Source organism: Rhagoletis pomonella, unplaced genomic scaffold (genome assembly GCF_013731165.1).
Source record: "Rhagoletis pomonella isolate Grant_MI unplaced genomic scaffold, Rhpom_1.0 Rhpom_scaffold_02437, whole genome shotgun sequence".
In the NCBI taxonomy this organism is placed as follows: Eukaryota; Metazoa; Arthropoda; class Insecta; order Diptera; family Tephritidae; genus Rhagoletis; species Rhagoletis pomonella.
In genome coordinates this window covers 27,450-29,474 of record NW_023460991.1, presented here as the reverse complement: position 1 = coordinate 29,474, position 2,025 = coordinate 27,450, and the positions used below count along the sequence as shown (strand labels likewise).

The window sequence follows — 2,025 nt, the reverse complement described above, 5'->3', positions numbered from 1 at the left end:
TGGAACCTTTGTTTGAATTAGACGTATTGTGAACGGGTATATGTAAAAGCGTATTATGTCTTTTTTTACAATCGCGGCAGGGACCTAGTCGACAACTGTGCACCTTATGACCATACCGTAAACAATTGAGACACAATCTTAATTTATTTGCTGTACTTATTCGATCTTGCACGCTCAGAGCTTTAAAGTTTGCACAATCATAAATTCGATGATCACCTCGGCAAAAGGAACACGAATAGGATGACTCATCACCTTTACCATCATTGTGGTTTATGCAAGCGAACGAATTTGTTTTTGGATATTCTATCTTGTTTGCTGTTCCAAATGGCTTGACATTTTTGTTTGTATTACTTGTTGTACGATTTAATGACTCTAAAACGTCAGCACGATCGAGCAAAAACCTTTGAAATTGTTTAAATCGGGCATGTCACTTAATGTGCCACGCCACTCCTCCCATTTAATGTGTGTGCGGCCATCTAACTTTAAACTTAAAATATGTACGACCAACACGTCCCACTGATCAGTAGGCTGACCCAAACTTGATAAAGCGCGAAGGTTTTTTGTGATATGGTCCACCATGAATCGCAGGGATTTGTCCGATTCTCGCGTTAATTGTTGTAGATTTAGTAACGAATTTAAATGGTGGGTTATGAGCTGACGTTTATTGTCATAACGTTCGCATAGTAACTTCCATGCGGCGCTATAATTGGCATCGGAGACCTCCAAATTAGCAACAACGTTAGACGCATCGCCGGCTAGGTAAGAAAGGAGGTAATGAAATTTGTGGATGGGTGCTATGCGGTTATTGTTATGAATCAGCGATACAAAAGTGTCTCGAAACTCAAGCCAGCGGAAGTGAGCTCCATCAAATTTCAACATCTGTATTTGAGGTAGTTTAAAATTAACCCCCTGATGCTCACAATGCAATGCCGAGGGCTCATTCGCAGCGGGGTGCTCGTTTGCATCAGGATTACTTGAAACAAATTTCTGAATTAATCTTTGAGCAAGAGCAATGTTATTTATGAATGATTGTTCAAAATAGTCCCGTTCATCAATTTCGCCTTGCAAATTGCTTGAATTCAGTACCTCTATCTGATTTTGCAATTCATCGAATCTGCTGGTTAACGACTCAAATCTACGAAGCCTAAGAGTTAATTCTGTTACTTCGACCGACGTTAAAGAGTCCTTTGCCAGGAGCAAAGCAAGTGAGTTTTTGAACTTTGTAATTTGTCCCTTTACTGAACTCCGTTTAGTGATTAAGTCTTGTAACTCTTGCGCATCTTTTAGATTTGTTTCGCTGCCAGATTCCTTATCTAAGGGCATTTTAGATGTTAATCTGCTAGCAATTTATTCGAAAGGTTTAATATTGCTTAGTTCGCACTCTTCATATGGCTTTACCTGGGCCGAGGTGAACCAGAATGTGCTGATATGCCTGTTACTTTCACTTCACGTTCAATTTTATTTAGCTTTTTCATTTGATTTTGGCATGTGAATATGTAAAAAAAATATGTATATATAAGAAGATTTTAAAGCGCAAGTAGAGTCACTGTTTAAATAGATGGGATTACAATAAGGAAGTGGATAGGAACCTAAGGAAAACACTTAGCTGCATTGGCAAGGCTGCGGAGATTGCTGTATGCTGATCACCGGCTGAAATTGACTTCAATGGCTGGGTTTCCGAATAGATGGTGTATATTCGTACGTTGTTCGTTGTGATTATGTGTAGAATAATCGTCGATATCGTCCTGTCACGATCGCCACTTTTTGTGTTAAGATTGCACACAAATTAAACGTTTAATTTTGGCTATAATTCAATCAATGTGTATTTCAATATTAAAACACAGTTCTTAGGTTGATACATGTGCTGGTGAGATAAAAAAGGCAAAAGAAAAAGAACACGTGCTGATAGTCTAAGTTGACAGGTCCCTTGACACACTCTAAAAAATCTGTTTAAAAATGCGACTATAAATCGAGTATATTTTTGTTTATTTTTAAATTTTTTTAGTAAATTTACACGATAAATAT

The 2,025-nt window shown here is 37.8% G+C and overlaps 1 protein-coding gene across 1 annotated transcript in view; it reads right to left on the bottom strand.

The window, feature by feature from the left end:
- Positions 1–920: 920 nt before the first annotated feature.
- Positions 921–2,025, bottom strand: part of LOC118753418 — a gene marked incomplete at its 3' end in the record, with an annotated part of 7,998 nt that continues 6,893 nt past the window's right edge. Inside the window, exon 3 of the mRNA XM_036488290.1 lies at positions 921–1,336. Within this exon, the coding sequence (XP_036344183.1) occupies positions 921–1,336 (416 nt within the window). The remainder of the gene's footprint in view (positions 1,337–2,025) is intronic.